The 21,072-nt window shown below is 40.2% G+C and overlaps 1 protein-coding gene across 1 annotated transcript in view; it reads left to right on the forward strand.

Moving 5' to 3' along the window:
- mmp17a (matrix metallopeptidase 17a) overlaps nt 1–21,072 on the forward strand; it is a 60,225-nt gene that overhangs the window by 13,801 nt on the left and 25,352 nt on the right. Inside the window, exon 2 of the mRNA XM_020081617.2 lies at nt 20,717–20,849. Coding sequence (XP_019937176.2) covers nt 20,717–20,849 — 133 coding nt within the window. The remainder of the gene's footprint in view (nt 1–20,716; nt 20,850–21,072) is intronic.

Below are 21,072 nucleotides of genomic sequence, written 5' to 3' on the forward strand. Positions count from 1 at the left end.
TCCTAAATAAAATCCCTCTTTGTTGTTCTTTGTTTGATGACCTTCTCTTTTTGTTATTCTTGCGGGGGGGTGCTGTACACCATAGCAGGATGTGAAGTCTTCTGCTGGAAGGTGAAACTGCTTGAGTGTGAAAATAAACCAACTAAAGTTTGAAGCCTTGCAGGGATGAGAAGTTTGTCTGACGGGTTACCAGGCGTTTTGGTTTTCTCTTCAAACACAGCAGCACATGTGATGTAGCAAATAGACAAACAGAAAACACACAAGCACAATGTTGCATGGTGCGTTCATGGTGATCATATCCCTGGGTGAAGCCTGAAAAGAAGTTCAGGAAAAACAAACTCTAATTTAAACCTTGTTCAAGTTTTTGCCTTTTCAATTCACTGGATAAATCCAATCAATCTGAGCACGTTCTAGGAAGATTAATTTGTACCCAACACTAAACTAGAGCCTGATATGATCAAATCTGATGTTATGAACCTTTAACTGACTTTTAAATATCAGTCTATGTTTGCAGATTTGCAGTGACATGAAAAGTTTTATTTTATGTCTCTTTATTTTCTTTAGAATCCAACATGACAGGAGATCTGCATAGCGTGCACCTTCAGACCAGTTGTCTCCAGTTCTCAGTATGTGTTGTCATGTACAAGATCCATAAATACACTCATATATTTACCCTGCGTGTGTATTTAGATATATATATAAATTCCAACAGCCTGTCTGAACTTGGAGCCAACAGAGATACCATCTCTCATAACTTCACCATAATACAATACGAGCCAATAAATCCATGAGTGAAGCCAAACAGAAAATATAACACGCGTGTCTTAATTCACTGGATTTATTTTGACTGCCACACATAAAACTTTGTGAACACTCAAATCCAATCACAGATTCACCCTCTCAGTGTGCACACTTAGAAGTAAGAGATTAGTCCTGGCAGAGGATGTCACATGGGATAGTTGAGCAGATCTGTCATGCAAACAAGCACGTGTGTGCGTGTGTACTCAATCCTGTTGTCTCTTTAGGACCTTTTCCGGCAAAAACAGAGAGACCTCATGGGGACGTAACCGTGGTCCTAATGAGGCAAAGTGTCATCGTTGAGGTCCGGGGTTGAGGTGAAGGTTAAAATGTGAAGTGTTTAGGTTCAAGTTAGGGACAAGTTTCTGGTCTCTAATGAAGTCAAGACCTTTTTCTGCAGATAGTTGTGCAATCCTGTGTGTGTGTGTGTGTGTGTTTGTGTGTGTTTGTGTGTGTGTACTACAGTTTCCGTATGTGTGCATCTCTGCATATTTCCTCTTAACTGTGGCATTTGGGGTAAATGCCACAACAGGGACACTGGGCAGGCGTTATTCAATCCATGTGTTTGTGGGCCTTGACTTGGTGCCATGCCACACAGCCGCCCACAGAGAGGGGAACTTCAAAGACGGTTTGAGGGCTGTTTTCCCGAGTGGGGGCCACAGAATCTTCTGCTTGTTAAAATAAACTTCAGTTACAGGGACAAGGCCTAATTGGCTCCAAAAGCCATCAGTTTGTTTATCTTTAAACCGAGGTTGACTTATTTCTTCACTGTGTGCACTCTGTTTCAATACCCTCTGGAGCTAAATAAAATATGCTATTTGGTGGATAATTTTGTCCAATATTCTTCAGAAGTTCTCAGCACTCTGACAGCTGTGGATAGACTGACACCTTCGCTGTGCAAACGCTGCGCTCCACACTTTCAAGAACAATTTGTAAACCCACGCGAGCTCGGACGCTCAACACACTGGATTTTTACTTCTTTACTTCAATTTCTACTCAATGTCGCATTGCAAAACACAAAGTGATTGATTTTGTGAGTATTTTACAAATGCATTTATTTCACCATGTTTTTTTGGCTTTTACTTAACCTCAGAGGAATATAGCTCAGGGGCTCTTTTCCATCTCGCTCTTTTAAACAAACACAGAAGTAATGACGTGAGGGAGAGCAAAGAGGGACACGCAGAAACAGGATCCCATGTTTTAGAAGTAAAAATCTCAATGGTCAAAGCTTTTTTTAATTTGATGCAAAATTGTAAAGGAGGAAAAAGTCCAGACCTCAGGTTTTCCAATAAAACCACTAAAGCTCTGCCTCATGGAAACATGTTACGACTCTTGGCGTGCAGAGGACGGGACTTTATGGCAGGTTTCTTAAAAAGTTGCCGTTTACGGGGCTCGTATATTCTACATTTACTCCAAGAGTCAACACATTTAATGTTACACATGGTTTTCCCCTGAGTTGGGTCTGTAATGCAGATATTGCTGCCACATGATGGAGCCTGGCTGCGCTTCTTGTGCTTCTGTTTCTTGTTGGCTGCATCCACACTACGATGTTTTAGTAATCAAATGGATCAGTGTTGCCACATTTACTGTTTTGGAGAATGCTACTGTTCTTGTTGCAGTGTAAATGTATAGTTACTACATTTGAGGTAGTTCTTATCACACTGATGTATGTTCAAGTGTATATTTATATGGGAAGTTTAATTTTAAGTACCTTGATACCTCGGCTCCATCCTCCTATAGCTACTGTGCAGACTCCGCCTCCAAGTAACGTGATCGGTGTACGATGGCAGCGTTCGTATTGGAGATATTTTGCCCTCATTTATACATAGTGCCCGGAAGAGAAGGCATGTCGTCCATCTTTACATATAAACCATAACCACTTGGTCCCTCTGCCCCATTTGCACCGCTTGGGTCATTACATACATTATGTCACACCCGAAGTCTTGGCCAGTTACTTCCAGCAGTGGGTTTTCTCTCAGATCAATTCTCTCTATTACCGGCTGTCCATCAATCCCTCAATCTTCCAGTCCCCCGCTGCTCTGTATTTAACAGGATTGAAGAAATGGTAGCTTCCATTAACCAGGAATGTCTAGGTCACTTAAGGTTGAAGATCTAAGAGAGGGAGAGGTACCCATTTTAAAGCTCTCCCTCCCCTTCCTCCTCTTTCGCTCACTCGCTCTCTCTCTCGTTTTCTCTCCTCGGCAGACAGGAGTTGTGTCTCAGCTCTCTGTCGAACCAGCTGTCTCTAAGCCAGGGATTAAATGATTCACTTATCAGCCACACTTTAATCCTCGCTGTCACACTCTCGCTTTTCTCTTACACTCTCGCACTTTGTTGATTCACATGGGTCCACCAAATTGAATTATATTTGAATTATAACCAAGAGTTTGATATCTGCAATTATACATTGACATTTGGCTGCGAGTGGGAACCGGGTGTTGAAGCAAGCACACCCAGCAGAACATATCCTTACAACAAATCAGCCATGTGTTCCATTATAAGCACATTAGGTGGAAGTACTTGTCTAATGAGGTGATTGAGTGCTTCAGCGAGCTGGGGTGCGTGCCATCTGCTCGCGGCATTGTAGCTTTGATTCCAACAGATGACGACTATTATATGTCAGACCTTGGCTGTCTTTACCATCCACTGCACTGATCCCATGCACGTACAGTAGTGCAGAGCCATATCACCGCCCACGCTTCTCCAGACATCTGTCGGTTCCAGCCTCTGTAACGTGATGATTTACTGCTTCTTTGGGTTTTCATTGTTGATCAGACAAAATAAGTAGTTTGAAGAAATTAGCTTTGAGTTAAGAAAATCAGATGAATAATTTCCTCAGCCATGAAGGTTATGAGTTGCTCCTGTCCGTTGGTTTGTCAGCAGGATTGTGCAAAAACTACTTGTAACAGATCCAAATGAAAATATGGATTTCCCGGATTTAAATGCAATTTCAAAAGGGGACTGTCAAACCATGACGGAGGAAACTACAATAGCACTCAGTAATCTAGCTGCACCCAGTTTCACACTCTTATCAGTTCCCTAAATGTGTCCGATTTCCCCCCCTCATCAAAACCAGTAATAATGTTCAATGTGTTAAATGTTTAATGTTAGAAAGTGAAAAAATCCCTGACTCATACACATCCTTCCACTAAGTTTCGTGGAAATTAACATTTGCAGCCCTAAAGCCAGGTGAAGCAAACTGTGAGACTGTATGGATGCAACATCTTAAATCAAGAATCACTACCATTGTGTTGAGACTGTCCAGTGTCTTGGTGAAGATGAAGATAAACATTGAAACTTTGATTCTCAGTAATTACTGCTGCTGCTTATTCATCACTTCCTTCTACATTTGTAGCTCTGGTTTGGGTCTTGCCAATATAAACATATACCGGTTATCGACGACGCTCAGAACACTTGCCTGCAAGGCGATATTTACCCCCCACACCTCCACCACCACCCTTGCACATAAAGATTATTGTACTCTATGTTCCAATGCACTGGGAGGCACAGGTAGTGTATGTTGCAGCTGTAGTGTGTTGGTGATTATTTACTCTCTGGCGTCCACTTGTAAAGGCACATAAGAGCGTACATGTATCATCTCTGCTGCCTGCTTTTTATTAGATAATGACTGCAATATATCAGATTTGGACTGAGAGAGCACTATCTGGAAGCATATAAATGTGTGTGTGTGTGTGTCTCTGCACATTCACCCCAGTGTAATGTTTGCTTCATGTGTAAACACGTTGAAAATGTCCTCTGAACCTACTCTTCATTTTTTTGTGCTCCATCAAATGCATTATTATGGTTTTTCTATGCAAATGCAGAAAGTAATAGTTTGACAGTGTGGCAGTCCGCCTACAAGGGAGGGAGATATTATTTATTTATTTTACTTGATCAGGTTTGTCTTTACGCATATTTTACTGATAAGAACAGGACAGTGGATCTCATACATTTACATTTGAATTAGGCAAACAACACCACTGTCCCTGCATCGAGATGAATCCAGAGATAAGAAAAAATATCTTCATCAAAGATCACGATCAGATCCTTTCAAATTTACATCAAAACAATTTTTAAAAAAGCCTAAGATTAGAGAGTAGAGCACCTTGGAATGAAATCCACACAAGATTAATTTTGCATCAGCTGGAAACTGCACAAAGAAGTGAGCTGATGAATAAAGAAATTGTTTTATTTAAAATTGTATGTTTACATCTCGGAGCCAAGAGAGAACAAGAGAATGTTAGCGCATCAGAAAACGATGGCATGCGGATGATGCAAATTTGAGGAGGTTGCACTGATGGCTGTGAACGTTTGGTGCTTTGCCCAGTTGCCCCCTGGATTGAACTCGTTGCAGTCCAAGGGCAACGCAACAGCTGGACGACTTAATGATGAAATAAACATGAGGAAGTTGGTTGCAAGAAGGAATGTATGAAGCCTCAGAGCTGAATTTCTCTTTAAAGGCCTTTATGAGTTTAACTTATTAGTTTTACTTGAATTGCAAGATACACATTACTGTTGAAGTAGCAGTTGAAGGATTTCTGCTAAAACTCCTACAACATGAATTATACTTGCTGAATGAAAAAATTGCAGGAACCTTTGCTGTGGGAAGATAATCAGGATTTAATGTAACGTCTCAGTGTTTATGAGCTGTCGTTTTGAAGTCTCTGGTTTGGCATTTTGTCCAGCACCATCTTGTTTTTACTTTTTAACTAGAGGGAACCATATTTGGAGAAGTGATGGATAAGCCTGACGGAGAACTCGAGTACAACTCACGCTCACCTGCACCTGCTGCCTGCACCCGTCGGACAGTGCTAGCTGTCAATCGCACGATATCCATGCCACAATACACACTGAACGTTAGAAATCAAGTGAGAAGAGGAGCCATTGTTTTATAGACAAATAGAAATTGGTGTTATGTTCAACCAGTTGAGTCGCCCTCTGCTGGCCAGATAATAGAATTCAGGTTTCAGGCTTTACTTTGCAGACCTGGAGTCTTTGTCCATTTTTGCTGTGGACGCTGAATGTCATGAATCCAACTGGACCTCAGCTGAATTCTGTCTGGTGCATGAAGTCAGAAATATATGAAGTCCCGTCTGTGTTTAAACTTGAAAGTGCTTCATGTGTGATCGTTATCATGCCTTTTGTAAATGGACTTAATATTTATATGTGAAGTGAAGATGAGTTGAAATCAAGCCAGAGCTCAAATCCTCTCTCGAATGAATGCCCAACATTTAGGTCCATTACCCATAATTCCTCCATTGTGTTGGTCCCTTTCAAAGTTTGAGGTAATATGCCCTCAATCTTGAGGCCACAGGCTATGTCATTTATATTTCTTCATTTTCCCTTCTTCTATTGTTAATCACAGTTTCTTATTTTCTATTATCTGTCTGTACACACCTTGTCTGATAACTTATCCCTCACCGCACACTTTCATTTCTGGAATGCTTTGGAACAAGGTCTTTCTTTGAGGAATAACTAAACAGTCTGAGATTTAGAGGTCAACGTGGCTTTTCAAGAGCTGCACATACCTTATCATGATTATTATAAATGTATTAAGTAGAATGACCATGCACTTGTAAGTCAACCTTATGCATAAACTCGAAGATCCACGTATATTTCTTGAATCCCATGCAAGTTCTTTAAGATTGTTCTCAACAGGAATTAAGGAAAAGTTTTGTTGAATCAGATTTATTATGTGATCATGCAAAATGCAAACTAACCAACTGTTCAAGGATTATAAACAAATAAGCTTTTGCATATCTGTCTGTTCTCCCTGACAAAGTGAGGAATGGATGTCTGTACGCAGCTTTGTAAAAAATCTTTGATATTATTATTGATATTTTATACGGTTTGTACCAAAACCTTGAGTCTAAATTATGCATTTTGGGAATAAGTCATGTTGACAGGTGTGTGATAACTACTTCATTTTCATCACCAACAGAAGCATTCTTCAAAAACTGTTTCTTATTCTATTTTAATCTCATACATCAGTCAAACATCTTCTTGAAACGTTTCTGTGAGTCATCAAGAGAGATTTTTGAGCGGAGGGATGATGGAGAGGTGTAAAAAAAAGACAGATAACGTCTAGACAGGCATTTACACACATTATTGCCTGCTCCAGTTTAATGTTTCCTTCAAGGTAGCACTCACATCATCATTTCAGTTGTCAGTTAATGACAATTTGCTGTGTTCTTTAGTCAGATCTTCATTTTGATGGGTGACATGGACAGATAAAGAGCAGCCCACAGAAATAATGTGTCTTTCCAAAACAAGATAACACACCCACTGAAATTCTCAGATGAAAAGGTTTCTAGTTTTGGCCTAAACACATAATAGTTCTGTGAATGTGATGAATTCCCAACACTGTCTGCATCCAATAAATGGGACTTTGTGTGTAATACAACGTTTTGTGTTGAGATTAGATCCTTTCCATTTAGGATAAATGGTTAAATGTACAAGATGGTAAACTAAAGGGGCGACCAAGGCTAAGATCATATCGGTACACCATTTCTGGATCCAACCGTTTATCTGGATGTCCTCCAAAAACTAAAGGGCTCTTGTTTGGGTTTTTCTCCACCCCTAGATGGAAATCGGTTAATTCATTTTTGAGTAATACTGCAGAAGGAAAAACGGCAATTAAAACATAACCACCTTGGCAGAAGTAAACACACAAACTACCACTGTTCTTTTGCAAAATTGATTCCACCTTCAGTTGGTGCTAAGTGCAATGTGAGTGCAAGGAAATCTGCAATTTATTTCAGGGATATTTACAATAATCATAAAGAACAATAATATTCTCTCTGCTGTGTTGAGTTTTTTTACTCCTGCCGCTGCAGCACAGTTCACCACTAAGGAGCAAAAATCCATTTTCAACACAGCAAAAGACGATAAATAATCCAGGACAGGGTTAATGAATGTCACAGAGCAAGATGCTACAGCGCCTCAGCACCGTCACATCTGTGTGATCAAAGTATGATGCTGAAAGAAATATATATATATTTATAATGCATAAATGTACAAGAGACTTAGCTTTCGTTGTGTACAGTGTATATACTAAATATGTGCTGCTTTAACACCTTTAAACTGATGATATTATATATATGTGCTGATTTTGTTAAACAATTAATTTGTATAACAAGCAGTTTCATTATTTCTACCGCAGACAATAAACAAACTCTACAAGTCAAAGAAATAAACTGATGCTTCTTTTGAGTCGTGAGTAAATGTGATATTTAATCTCCCTCTCTCAGCCTCAGGTAGAAATTAAAGGACTCATTTAACTCAGAGTTGTCACTTAAGGTTTGTAGAAAAATGTGGTATTGGCCAAAGTGGAGAAGAAGGAGCAGGGCTGAGGTTAGAGCGAAGGTAGTGTCTGGGATCCTGCAGCAGCTCGCCGGGTAAAAAAGGTTCTGGGGTCTTTTCTTCGTATTAATCTTTTCCTCCTGCCTCCTTGCACATTTTGAAAAATTGTCAGTTCAGTTCAGGAGTGTGTGGTATTCTGCTGCAGGCTTCTCTCTGAAGCAGATAAAACTGCATTGCTAATATTCCCATAGTGTTTTGACCTGGGCAGAGAGCCCATCCATCTCGCTCACTATCTTCCTTAACCTTATGTTTATTCCCCAAGACAATGGATGGAAGGTGGGGTTTAAATCTTCAATCACCTTCACACACACTAATTTTATTTCAGGTTTAAAATGCAGTGTTTGTGTCTGGTGTCCACATTACTCAGCTTTCAAGCGTCTAAAAGAGAGATTTAGGAAACGCTGCAGGCTCTGATTTAGTTTGAAATATTATGGACTGTATTTTAGGGAGGAAACTGAGACAACCTGTTTCGGTCTTTTCCACGCGCTGTAAAGTCCGACAACGAGAGTACGGAGGTTTCTCTCTCGATCCCATCACGAGTCAATCTCAGCTGTCAATCTTGATGTTTCACCTGGTTTCTACAGCAAATAACTAATTAGAACAAACTTTACAAAATTGAAACAAAGCGATGCCTCTAAAAACGATCAGTTCTACATGTTGGGGGTGTTAGCATTAAATGATCGTTCATTAATCGTAATCGAGGTAAAGGTTTGAAACAATCGTGATACTGATTTGAAGTCATATCGCCCTGCCCTTTTTATAAATGCAGATTATTTTTGACGCAGAGCGAAAAACTTGTTTTTTATAAAATAATTGAAAGCGTTGTTTTTAAATGAATATGTATTACGTAACAGAGGAGGTCCCCCGTGTGAGGACTCAGCTCTAAAGTGGAAGAGGTCAGCATACTTTGAAAGATAGCAAAACAAGTGAAATGGAAAGCGATTGCAAGAAATGAAAATGCTGAATATAAATTGTAGTTAAAGTTCTGATAATTGGTTTTCTTTCGGCCCTTGGAGACTCCGCAGCAAATCTGAACACGTAGTCACAATATTGGTGCTTTATAAAGTTGCGGTGAAAGAGTCAGCAAACCACTGCCCATTCACACATCCAGCAGACAAAGACCAACATTAGCATTCATTCAGAGTCACAGCTCTGGCAACATGATGAATGTAAATCAGATATGCGCTCCGTCTGCTCAATATTCCTTCTCTGCCTCCACCAACTCCGAAGAAAATAATCTGGCACTTCATCTTGCTAGGTGTTTTGGCTCTTAATGATTACCAGCAAGTTGTGAACACTGGACTTTATTTGTTTTTCTAAACTTAAATGGCCTCTGATCCAGTGCTGATACAAAGAAAATATTGATTATTGGAGCTGAAACATTTTTCTTTCAAGAAAGAAAGCTGCTAAGTAATAGAAGAAACATTTAAATCGATGCAAGGTCCCAGGTGCTGTTTGTCCAGAGCATGTGAACAGTCCCTCCAGTCCTCTGCAGCGTCTCTGTCCTCCGAAGCAAACATAACATTAGATGAAGAGGGGAATGATTCATCGCTCGCTGTGTTTCCATTTAACTCGTCCCTCTTACCCCCTCTGACATCATACTACATGTCACTCGCACACTCACTCAAACAGAGGCTCATACTTTAGGAACATCTCGGATTAAGCTTGACCCCGGGGGTCAACATATGCTGCTGGTGTCGTGCACACACACGACTCCACTGTTTCTGTGTCTCACTCCACTCACTGTATCACACACTCCAACCAGCGGAACATCCGGGAGCCTCGTTAGGAGCGGAATCATTTGCATTTTACGCATGTGTTGGTTTTCTTGGGACTCAGTTTGAAGACATTCTTACGTGGAAATGTACATTGGAACATAATAACAGGACAATCAGGAATGCTATAGAGTGGCTGCAAAGATGGTTATTGAGGTTAGAGTGAAGTATTATAATTAGGAAGAACGAACGTCTGCTGTGCACTTAAAGACATCGGGGCCTTTGTGAATTGTTGACCCTTACCTCTACTCTCAGCAGAGAAATTAAAGAGAGTTGTGTGTCGACTGTTGAAGACTCACATCTGGGATTGTTTCGGGTCGTAGTGCAGACTGGGGCCCGAAACTAGGATTATTTAAAAAGCAGTGATATGAGCCTGTCACTGACATGTTGGTGTCTGTGTTAATGTTTGTGGAAATACTCTGATATGAAAACCGTCATTGTGTTTTATTAGTTATATGCAGAAATCACCCCGGCTGTTGGATATAGGGTCAACTTGCAGATTTTCCATAAAGAATTTGTATAATATTGATTTGTCTTAGATGTTTACATCAATTCAATGGTTACAAAGATGTTAACAATACACAAAAGATGTGAATTTGTTTCTATAAATATCAAAATGATTAAATTGGTCAGTGTTTTTGTTATTTAGTTTGTAAGTTTGTGGTTGAACTATAAAATATCGACCCTTGATTTAATGTTTTTATCATAAAGGTTTGATAATGAATCATTGACCCATTCAGCTTCATGTACTTACATTTATCTTTGTTAGGTCACAGTATGTGGAGCAGCGCAGGTCGGGGGTGTGTGTGTTTTCAGCTGATAAAAAACGTAGTTTACATTGTAAAGAGTGCGGCTGTGGTTTAATTCAATAATGTCTCCCGTCTCCTTTCCATCACGCCCGTGTTGAGGTGAAAAGTCGTCTGCATTTGTCTTTTGATGAAGGCGTTGTGCTTTTTAACTCACACTCTCTGTTGATTTAATCCTTGACCAATTTCATCAAATCCCTTTCGAAATAAGTTGCTGGCAGATTCCATTTCTCTCAGACATCAACCACATCGAAGCTTCATTTTATCACACACCAACTTCTGGCACTGATCAGAAGAGTTTATTTATTGAGGCTTCTGATATGCACAGGCACATTCAGACAAGGTAAGTCTGTTTTTGGTAATTTCCGCTGCACATTGCGACTTTCTCTTTGCAGTCGCTGACGCTCTCTGATGTTTTGTTGGCGCTGAGAAAGAGAACGTGTTGAGGGATGGGTGGAGATTGAGGTGGATCTAATTTGAAAAGTCGTAGATCTGCGAATCCTAAATTAGGCAAAGGCTTTGAGTTACATCCAAACATGAAGGGATTTATTTCATGGGAAAAAATTGTGATCATGCAGTTTTATGAAAAATGAGTTTCAAGGCGTTTAATCAATGCCAGGGGAGGAACTGCAAATCACAGATGTGGTCTGGCTCTCAAGTTGGCAAGAAGTCTACTTCATCATAAGAGTCTGGTTTGTTTGTGAGACAACAAGTGTGGGAGCTGCACCACTGAAAACACATAACAACATATATAATATAATATAGTCAGGAAGCTTCCTAAATTGAAACGTGAACCTGATCAAATGTAAACACTTTAACATGAACCTTGGTTTAAACCTTGATCCAGACTTTCAGGTGTGAAAATGTTCCCACACTGTGTCACCAGCTGTTTCTCTCTCCCACTATCTTTATATCCTCTTACTTTTCTTGCCTCTGCTCGAACAGGTGAAACTTCATCCTTCATTTCCCCAGGAAACTGCAGTTGCTTTCAATTTGTCATTGTTTCCAGTTTCTATGAGCTTCTCAGTCAAACACACAAGATACCATTGCTCCCCTTGTTATATCATCACAGTGTAATGCCTCGAGTAAACGATTTCTCAATATAAGCCGCTGATATAAAATGAAAAGCTACTCCAACCGCTCTGGAGAACGATAGCATCGCAGCAGCTACTGCATACACTCCCGGGGTGTTATGGCGAGGAACAGTTTAGAGAAATCGGCTTGGCTGAGAGCAGAGATTTTGTGTTGATCCACAGACGAGGGCACGATGATGGTGGAGGAGGAGATGTTTCACTCAGTCTGTTCTGTGTGATACCGTGGCTAATAGTTTTGATATCTTTTGTTAGGATTATAACAAATATACTTAGGTTAATATTATATCACACCAGGATTCAATTGAAAATCAAAGAGGAGGTTTCCACAAGCAGAGATTTGGAACATCGCTCTGGGAGAATGAACTGAAAACCCAACTTTATTTATCTAGAACCTTTTATACAAGTGTTTAACAACGTTAAAACATTTAATGCTTTAACGTGTGAGTATTTATTTATGCACTGATCACGTTTGCGAGTCGTCAGTGATGCAATGGTGGAAGTTTTACTTCAGAATTGTTTTATGTTTAGTTGGATCTATAGAGAATCTAATGTTATTTCAAGAACTTTCATGAAAATCCCAGATCTTATGAATGTTTATATATAAGAACCATTTTGAGGATCTCGATACAAACTCTTTTCCTCTTTCTTGTTTTCTATGAGCTCTTCGCTGCTCATGAACCTTGTAGCCGACAGGAAATAAAAGGTCTATCCTGGTCCCAGAGGCATTACAGAACAATGTAAACACTGAAGTGGCCGCCGCTACTTCACCGAACTTTGAGAGACTCTGAGGTCGCAGGGTTAAACGTCTCCTGGTGACTCATTACTTGTCACTGAGGCCGGGGGGTTTCAGGGACTCGGCAGCTGTTTGTCTGCAGGAGAAAACAGAGGGAGCCTCTGTCAGACAGGAGCTCAAATGCAGGAGGGACAAAACAAATTAAGCCTTTTACAGAGGCTGGCGTGAACTTTGACCTTTGGGTGAATGGGGAAGGCAGTTCGTCCCATCTGATGGGATGTGCTGTACGTTCAAATGACTTCCTCTTTGACTTTAAGGGTGAGGGAATGCTGTTGAGTTAAATACAGAATACTCTGTTTGGAGGCTTTTTGCCTCTCTGTCATTTTGTGTTGACACTTATTTCCATTCCCCTTCTCTTCTTTCATCTCTATGGGGAGTATCATTCTTATTTTTCATCACAACATGCCAGTACACAGGTAGGGAGAGGGAGTAAATGGAGAATTGAGATTGAGAAATAGGGATGGGAAAAAAGGAGTAATGAAAGAACCAGAAATATCTACTGTAGCCGTTTACCTGCTCAGTCCTCACGATATAATACGTTTGCAATGACCAGGGCTCAGCATATCAAAGGCCAAGCTAATTTTTTTTCACAGATAACGTAGCATGAAAACGAACAAACAAAACCTCAAATGATTTAATACCATCGATGATTGTATGAGTGTTTGAGCAGCGTGTGTGCTATTAGATTAAAGCAGGACTAAAGTGCAAAAAGATACATTTTCAGCTCCTTTTTCTCACAAAGACGTTTGGATCAAATGCAAACTGGATTTGTTGTTTACTGGGGGAGAGCCGTATCAGAAGAGATGATAATTGTGATTTGCCCTCTGGTGACTTCACTTGTTGCTTTAAGTTTCCTGGTTTACTTAAAAGGGTAGTAAAGTGGGTGAAAAGTTTTTCTTCGTGCATTTTGATAATCATCTTTTTTTTTTATCTTAGAGTCATAAATAAAAACTTTAATATTGAAGGGCTGACATCTACACGTGTTTAAATCTGACACACAACAATAAAAACTGAAAGACTCTGTCAAGTGGATAAAAGATTCAGCAAAACACCTAAACCGCTATACTTTTACCTGAGGGGAGACGAATCATGCTTATGTTCAGGTTCATCTTTTTACTTTTGGTTCTTACTTGAAAAGGTTTAAAAGCTCTAATGTTTAGAAAACACATCACTGTCCTCATGCCGTCCATTTCTGCAGCTCCACGAATCCTACAGCAGATCATGCATGGTTTGTTTCAGTTAGATCAATCCTTTACTGTGTATTTATTCACAGGCATTGATTTGAGGGTACCTGCTGTTTTTGTGGATGAAGCTGTTGCCAGATTACAGTGGCACTAATCCTCAAGGTGCATCTTATCCTCCCAACAACACGTTTGCTCAGAGCGTGATGAAAACAACCAATTGCGTGCTGTACGGTCATGACTCAATATGTTGGCGCCTCTGCATTTGTCTGTGGCTGCAAGCTCAGGTGGTATCTGCTGTCCAGGGGTTGCAGTAAATTGTTTACAGTTTAGCTCGCCTTCACGTAAGGCGGGGGGGATTTCAGGCTGTAAACACCCTCAGAGACAGTTCTAACCCAGGAGACAGTTTATAAATACTAAAAATCTCATGACAGCAATTATTTCTCCTAGTTTGCAGGGACACAGTTGCAGTGAGAACAAGTTCAATGGAGAGCGTCACCACAGCTGGAAACATGCAGCTGACTTGCAAAGACTAAGACAACGCTCTCTGATGACATTCTGACAGAGTTTGTGGTGATGGAGCTAATTGCTAAGATGCTGAGGGAAGATTTTGTGAAGGAGCCCTGTTTGCCGCCGTGAAGCTGCTAGAACCACACAAAGTGAAATTTTGCATTGTGTGCAAATGCTTTGTGTTTTCCCACAACAAAAGCCTGAAGAGTGAGTTTGCAAAACTCCTCCAGACAATTGGCGAGAGGGTTTCGAGACATGAAAAGTAGACAAGAGGAGCTCAACACATTTGCTACACCATTTAATGTGGAAGCAGCCGATGTGCCTGACAACCGACAACATGGAATCACTGAGCTGCAAAGCATCGACAAGCTCAGAGCTACGTACGACAACCTCGCCCTGCTGGAGTCCTGACCACTGTATGCGCATCCTCAAGATTTCTAGGAGACATAATATTTTTGGGTTGTTCATCCACCTGTATGTCCGCCTGTCTGTCTTACATCTCAGGAAGACCTCTAGAGAATTTCTTAAAATTTGGTGCAGGGCCTCACAAAACATGTTTGGCCTCTTGAACATATCTCAAGACTGGCTCTAGGGAATTTCTTCAAATTGTGACCAGTCATCACTCGGACGAAGATGATGTGATTAGATTTTGGTCAAAGGTCACAGGGAAGTTAAGGTGCTCTGAAACTGCACTGGTTATAAAATGAATACAGCCTAAGGGCAGTATTTCTAGTTTACAAGGAGAAGATTGAGTTTATGTGTGTTTGCTGTGAGCAGTTATTTTCAAAACAGACTCTTGCAAAGTTCAGATTCTGCTCAAACTGATTGATCCAAACAAATCCAGGTTGAGGTATCGTCCTCTTAACATCCGAAGCCTCGCAGCAGTTTCCAGCCATCATATTAGTGAGGTTAGTGTGATATATGTGTTCAATAATTTAGTACAGCCCTCGAAGGATGTTATAAAAATTTAAATGGCCCTTGATAGAAAAGAGTTTCCCTGCCCCTGTTGTACAACATACAGTGGAGCTCCCCTCAATATTGCAGCAGTGCAGTGTTTTACAGCCGCCCTGTGAAAATCACTGTATCTTATTGAAGCAGTGAGCGGTGCACCCAGAGATTGGAAATATAATGACATTACATAATCACTGTCATTATCATTGAACACTTCCTAAATTTTTTTTTTTTTATCACTTTAGCTGTGTACATTCACTGCTTTTACTAATCCTGCTGGATTCTGTGCGTCATTACATAACAGGTTTTACTGATCTGAGAACAAAGTGGTTTGACGTGTCGGTGGAACGCGTGTGTACCAAACACGCAACTGTGTGACGACACAAACCAAGAAGTTAGAATGGAATCTGCTTCTGTATTAAACGTTCGTTCATGTATTTCACGTCCTTTCATCTTTTTCTTGTTGCACACTTCATTTCTAAATTACAGCAAATGCTGGAGACCAAAGTTTCTCTACACGAGGCCGATACAAATCCTTCAGAAAGCTCAGTATGTCATAACGTGTTGAAAAAACACCTTTAATTCATTTTTTAATGTTTATGCTTCTCGTGGCACAAATTCAACCAGTTTCTCCTTTGCAGTTGAAGAAGTACACTATGTCTTCTGTCTTTACACTGTGGCACATCACATCCCTCCCCGTCACCTCCGTCTCTCCCTCGCTGTCTTTGTTCTTGTCTTAAGATCTGCTCTCCCTTTTTGTCCATCTGGCTCTTTGACCTGCGAGCGATAAGGAGGAGCAGCTGACAAAACCAGCTTTAGCCTCCCGTCTCTCAACTGCTAAGCTGCCCCCATCTCTTTGCTCACTTTCCTTATTTTCTCTTTCACTCGTGTCTTTGTTCTGCAGGGGACTGACATCATGTCAAAAATGTTTGTCTTTGTCTTTGTTTAACAAATGTTTAAAAATGTTCCTTATTCAGCACAGTGTCGCAATTGTTAGAAAAAAACAAAGATAATTTAATAAGCAAATAAATATTTCTCAATCACTGGGCTAACAACCTTTACAACAAACAAATTGCTGCTTATTTCTTCTTCATAAAAACCTAAAAATCTTTACGTAAAATTCTGTATGTTGACATTTGACGGGGGTTTCCTCTTTTGTCTAGCGTTGACATTAGCTGATGCAAAAATACATAAAGAAAAACTGGTTCGTTTCTACAACATTCCATCAGAAATAAAAACAAATTGGATAATCCACCCACTCCTTCCATTAGGCTTCAGTAACACACCATTCATATTAATACACTGATGTTTTCCCATTTTATTTTCACTTCATTGTTGCATTTTTCTCTCTCTCTCATATTCAACTCAACACAATGATGTAAGAACAGTTCTTTTGTGTGTGCAAAGTGAACTGCATTAAGCTGTTGTGTCGAATTAACAATCCCAAGCAGAGCTATCATCTCAGAGCGATACTATAATGTACCATGATTACTCTAATAAAACTATACTGAGGGGCTACAGATCATCCTAAAGGGAACATGAATGTGTTTACAATTAATCAAATAGCTGTCAACTCAAAATGACAAATGGGAAAACTCATGGTGGCGCTAGGAGGAGGAGGAGGTCAGTGGATCACTAAAGCCTGTTGGATTCATCATCTGGGGAGCATGAATGTATAATAATAATAATAATAATAATAATAATGGAGAGTAGATGTAGACACAGCTTGTGTGGCACCACACTCTCTTTTCTCACGATGACGCCTCACAGCTGCGTCTGTCGAGGAATCTATCATCGATCACTTGATAAAAATATCCTGTTGAGATGATTGATCCGTGCCTCCATCACTATTTTCTTTCCTTGTGAAGGACCCAGTCTTTATTGGCTCTCGCTGCCTCTTTAAGCCGGTCTTTATTGGCCCATTATTCTTCCAGCACATTCAGCATTAAACTCTCTAAAATTGATACAAATGACTGTTTGTGTTCATCAAACTCTTGAACGAACAATAAAATCCCCTTTTAAAAAATCTAAATGCTGTTTCTGTTTCCACTTAGTTCTCGTTAATACGTTCCACACTGATCTATATATATTTTAGATATATACACAACCATTAAACATTAAATGTGCCTTTTCAGTACAAATCCTCTCAACTTCTTGGCTTGAAATGTGGCTGTTGAGAAGCTGAATAAGAAACATGTTTTTACAGTGGAAAAACGTAGTAAAACATCCACAGGAACTTCTAAAAGCAGTCTGGCTGTAGAAGTACCTAAACAGTCCTCCTATATTCTCTAAACACTCACAGCTGGTATTAAAACACACATGAGAGGACGCAGCTACCTGTTTCACACTGACCTGTTTTCATACCTTGGTCATAAATCCATCTTCAGGAAGGTCAGCTGGAATAAAGCCAGTGACGCTGATGTGCGTCTGAACTCTTTCTCCTTCTTTTTGGGGTCAGTGTCATTCAGTCAGCTCATGCATGAATGACATTTATCTCCTTGTCTGCTTGAAATTATAGCCGGTGGTTTGATTTGATGTTTACAAGGCTGTACAACAGACGGAGTATCTTCAGACTCATTGTCCTCCATCTACCTGTGTCTTTCTCCATCTTTCTTATTTATTCTCTGCTTCTTCTAATCCTTAGAGGTGTACACACACACACACACACACACACACACACACACACACTTACTCGTGTTGTACTTGCTGATAGTCACAGTCACTTCCTGAGCAGCAGGCAGCTCTGACAGATAGATGATGGAGTTTGTGATATTCTCGACGGCGTAGAACAACGACCTTGTCTCAATAAATATCTGTGGCACAGTAACGCACAGCTTTTTAACCCCTAAACTTCGAAATTCTATTCAGCATTTTTGCGTATTTCTGCTGACAAAAAAAACCAAACAAACAAACGGATGGGTAAAAATCTGCTTTACCTCACAATGATTATTTTTCATTTAATTGAATTTCTACGTACTTCAACCGATTGGATTCCTCTCCAGTGTCTTTGTGCCTTACATAAGGCACGTTGAATTGCTGTTATTATTGTACTATCACTTCAGATCCAACAGCACTTTGGGATTGATGCTCTTAGTGTTTTCAACAATGTGCTGAAACTGCTCAATTGAAGTCAAAAGGTCCACTAATGGTATGGTTGTGTTTTTCGTAATTGTTTTTACTTTGCATTGATGCTCAGACACACAGAAAGCTTCTTTGGATATGCAGACCACGGTATTAACTGGTTTTCCTCTGTAGATTTCATACAGTGAAACATGTTTTGCATTAGCAAAGGCAGAAATCATCCTTCAAGTCTTAGCTGGTCCTCGAGAAAGAAACTGAATCTACAGCAGCGGATATTTGCTGACCCTTCGATGTGACTGCCCTGAAAACGGAGAGAAAACTGACATGCAAGTTTGACACCCAGGGAACAATCCCGCCTTATGAATGCAGCATCATTATTTTTGCTGTAGATTTCTGGCAGAGCTTTCAGTTTGCTGACATATCACTCAGGCTCTGAAAGTAGGGCGGGTGGCTTTTGAACCTCAAAGTGCTTCACTAGAACCTGCCCCAGAATCCCTGTGCTTTTCACCCAGACCACATACGGGGTTCCACGTGTCGACTCTGTCGGGCTCATCCCTTGATGCTGTTCAGAATTTTGAAGCTGCTGTCTCTTTTTTATCTTCACCTACAACTTCATATTTTTTAGGTCATTAACTTTCCTAATTTTCTTTTTCCTTTTCTTTTAACCGGTGGATGTGCGGTGATATATTTACAGAACGTCTTAATCATAAACCTCAGCTCATCTACCTTTTATATCCGAGCCACCTGGCATGAGTGCCGGCACTAAAAGCACATCATCACATAGATTTCAGTTTTATTAGTGAGTGAAAAGTGGCCCATGGCCCTGACATTTATCAGGACATTAAAATATAAGGCACTGTGTGGGTGTGAACACGCAGGGAGTTTTTGGTTTGTAGACATCAGAGATATAAATCAATTTTCACACAAGAATGGGAAAATTCTGGAGTTTGAGACTTTCTCCATAAGAATTTGTAGACACGTGTATATACTTAGCAGATTTATTGGTTGACCACAAATACACTACTTTCATCATTTTTGTTTTACAAAATAAACAATGCAGAAAAGATTTGCAAAATACATATTACAACGACTTTTCTTTAAAATGAAACTATAAATATCAAAGACAAGCATGAGGAAGCAAATTTTTTTCTACATAAAACGAACAAACGAAATCCAATCTTGTGGTTAATTGAAATTTCCCAGTGTTGGTGATAGATGATGTTTGCCTCATTATTGACTTGTGTCATTCATCTCAGCTGAGCGCTGATCAAAAATCCTTTAAAAAACCTGACTGGCCATTAGATCATCGAGAGGTGGAGCAGAGAGATGGAGGACAGAGAGAGAATGAAACAGCAAGAAAGAAAGAGCAGCTGCCGGAGTCAATTAAAAGAAGAAAGGGAGGAAATGTGGCCGTAATTGGATCAGATGATATTTGAAAGTAGATGGAAATAGTTTCACAGCTTCTGTGAATAAATAACCCTTATTTTAATATAAGCAACCAAAGGAAAGACTCTTGAGCAATTAACACAATTTGCAAAGATCATTTTTAATAAAGTGTTCATATATGGAACAGTGAGAATATATAAAATACCACTGACTGAAAGTTGAACAATATGCGGAAACAAAACTGACAGTAATGAAACCACAGACTTGTTAAAGCTGGACGATGATGTGTCTCTACTTCTCGTCTTTATAGCTTAAAATAACTAACTAGAACCAAACTTACTGGAAAATGAAACACTTGAACATACATCCTTGCTTATGAACTACCAAAAATAATAGAAACCAGACTTGAGAAGAATTTAGTTGACGTTTATTTTGGCTTTTTAGTTTGGCCCATGTCCAATCTGTCCCTTTGGCAGAAGCAGGGTTTATGACGTGTACTGCAGCCAGCCACCAGGGGGGGATTAAGACACTTTGGCTTCACTTTCGGGTTTACAATCAACGGATTAATAGATATTTTTAGTCATTTCATTGCAGGGAAAACCATAATGTACATAATAAAATCACCAGTGACTTAATTCCAGCTGCTTAAGGTTAACGATCACATTACAGAACATTTCACAATTTATATACCTGGTCATGGAAACGGAAAACCACTGAAAATACCAGTTATATTGATTTTTGACTCTGTTCCTTCTCAGTGCTGCAACAAAATATCCTTTATTTTTCAGTCCTTTATTGTCTGTTCTTTCAGAGCACAAGCTGCTGCACACGACACAAAGCTCTCACAACTCCTGGATGCTCGCACATGTACAGACACTGAATCCACAGAGCGTAAACACTCAGCAGCTGTGGGATGCGTGGAGTCATTGAAATGCCTGCGCTGACTCTTGAACTCTGCGTCTACTGTTTCCCTCTGCAGGACTGGCTGAGCAAGTTTGGCTACCTCCCGCCCCCCGACCCGGTGACTGGTCAGCTCCAGACCAAGGAGGCCCTGACCAAGGCCATCAAAGCCATGCAGAGGTTCGGAGGCCTGAAGGAGACCGGAGTCTTTGGTACGTGTGCTGTGTTTGCTTCGAGGAGGGAGAGTTGCCTTGATGGAAGCACAATGTGTGTTTACTGTGTCACGACAATATGTGGGTGTGAGAGGATGAATTGTAGTTTGATGTGAAGTGTACCTGGGGATAAAGTTCGAGACAGACCCAACAATATACTGCAATATCGTGCAATCCAGCTGACAGAAAACACAAAGTACAGCGTTGAAGAGTGCCACCCATG

The sequence above is a fragment of the Paralichthys olivaceus genome, chromosome 18 (genome assembly GCF_024713975.1).
Source record: "Paralichthys olivaceus isolate ysfri-2021 chromosome 18, ASM2471397v2, whole genome shotgun sequence".
Taxonomy (NCBI): Eukaryota; Metazoa; Chordata; class Actinopteri; order Pleuronectiformes; family Paralichthyidae; genus Paralichthys; species Paralichthys olivaceus.